Source organism: Chiloscyllium plagiosum, chromosome 6 (genome assembly GCF_004010195.1).
Source record: "Chiloscyllium plagiosum isolate BGI_BamShark_2017 chromosome 6, ASM401019v2, whole genome shotgun sequence".
Lineage (NCBI taxonomy): Eukaryota > Metazoa > Chordata > Chondrichthyes > Orectolobiformes > Hemiscylliidae > Chiloscyllium > Chiloscyllium plagiosum.
The window spans coordinates 116,746,949-116,748,522 of NC_057715.1; the positions used below are offsets into that span (position 1 = coordinate 116,746,949).

At 48.5% G+C, this 1,574-nt stretch overlaps 2 protein-coding genes across 4 annotated transcripts in view; both read right to left on the reverse strand.

Moving 5' to 3' along the window:
• anapc15 (anaphase promoting complex subunit 15) overlaps positions 1-1,524 on the reverse strand; it is a 9,076-nt gene extending 7,552 nt beyond the window's left edge. The window contains exon 1 of one of the 3 annotated variants that reach the window (XM_043692522.1): positions 1,406-1,524. The gene's annotated coding sequence lies outside the window, so the exon portion shown is untranslated. The other 2 variants (XM_043692525.1, XM_043692524.1) reach the window with 2 other exon arrangements.
• LOC122551085 (transmembrane O-methyltransferase homolog) overlaps positions 1,407-1,574 on the reverse strand; it is a 6,967-nt gene continuing 6,799 nt past the window's right edge. Inside the window, exon 4 of the mRNA XM_043692727.1 lies at positions 1,407-1,556. Coding sequence (XP_043548662.1) covers positions 1,407-1,556 — 150 coding nt within the window. The remainder of the gene's footprint in view (positions 1,557-1,574) is intronic.

A 1,574-nucleotide genomic window follows, 5' to 3' on the forward strand; every position in this document is an offset into this window, starting at 1 on the left:
TCTGAAAAACAACCCTCCACCACCACCCTCTGTCTTCTACCTTTGAGCCAGTTCTGTATCCAAATGGCTAGTTCTCCCTGTATTCTGTGAGATCTAACCTTGCTAACCAGTCTCCCATGGGGAACCTTGTCGAAGCCTTACTGAAATCCATATAGGTCACATCTACTACTCTGCCATAGAGTCATAGAGATGTACAGCATGGAAACAGACCTTCGGTCCAACCCGTCCATGTCGACCAGATATCCCAACTCAATCTAGTCCCACTTCTTCAAAAATCTCAATCAAGTTTGTGAGACATGATTTCCCATTCACAAAGCCATGTTGACTATCCTTAATCAGTCCTTGCCTTTCCAAATACATGTACATCCTGTCCCTCAGGATTCCCTCCAACAACTTACCCACCACGGACGTCAGGCTCACTGGTCTATAGTTCCCTGGCTTGTCCTTACCACCCTTCTTAAACAATGGCACCACGTTAGCCAACCTCCAGTCCACGGCACCTCACCTGTGACTATCGATAATACAAATATCTCAGCAAAAGGCCCAGCATTCACTTCTCTAGCTTCTCACAGAGTTCTCGGGTACACGGTTAATGATTTTGGAATTTAAAAGCTTTTCTAACGATGACTAATGTTGTAAAAACTCATCTAGTTCACTAATGTCCTATAGAATTGGAAATCTGCCATCTTTACCTGGTAGCCCAGACACGCAGCAATGTAGTTAACTCATATTTTCCTTCCGAATTGGCTGAAGGGTTGCACCTGAAACATTGACTTCTCCACCTCCTGATGCTGCCTAGCTTACTGTGTTCTTCCAGAATCCTGCTCGACTACCTCTGAATTGACCGAAGCAAGCTTCTCAGTTCAACACACATTGGGACAGCCAACAAATACATCTTGTCAGCAACAGATACGTTCCATGAATGAATGAATGAGCAAAAACAAAACTAGAGGTGTTTAGCACTGGAGGATATGGTATAAAGTGGGATATTTCATGAGGGGAAGACTCCTTGCTCCAAATAAGAGATTGAAGTGGGGTGTAAATCCATCCAACAAATCGAAATGTCATAGATCAAAATGTGGGACTGATGGCTTTTAACTAAAACAAAAGAAAATCGACGATAGTAGGCAAAGGTAGAGAGGAGACCAGACACTGTGCTGTGGTCCTGAAGAATTCAGATGGGCTGAATGGCTTCTTAGAGATTCAACAGCAACCCATCCTAAATCTCAGGGAGACACCGCACAGGAGGAGACCCTTCAGCCCATTTGGCTCAGGCTTGCAGGGAGAAGCTGCATCACGTGGGGCCGGCTTTGTGGGCGGGGCCGGGGGAGGAGGAGGAGGATGAGGGTGACCGATCTCCACCGCCCGGTCCCAGCTCATACCCCGACCCAGGCACACCGCCTACCTTAGCGGCCGCCACAAGCGGTTCCGCCGCTGAATACCCGCACCCGGAGCGGAGACACGGCGAACCTGGAATGGGACCACTTCCGATTCCGGTGCCCGTGTGCAGCGCTTCCGGTGTCCGGGCGGGTTAAAACGGTATCCGGAACCAAGGGCTTGCAGCAGAGAAAACA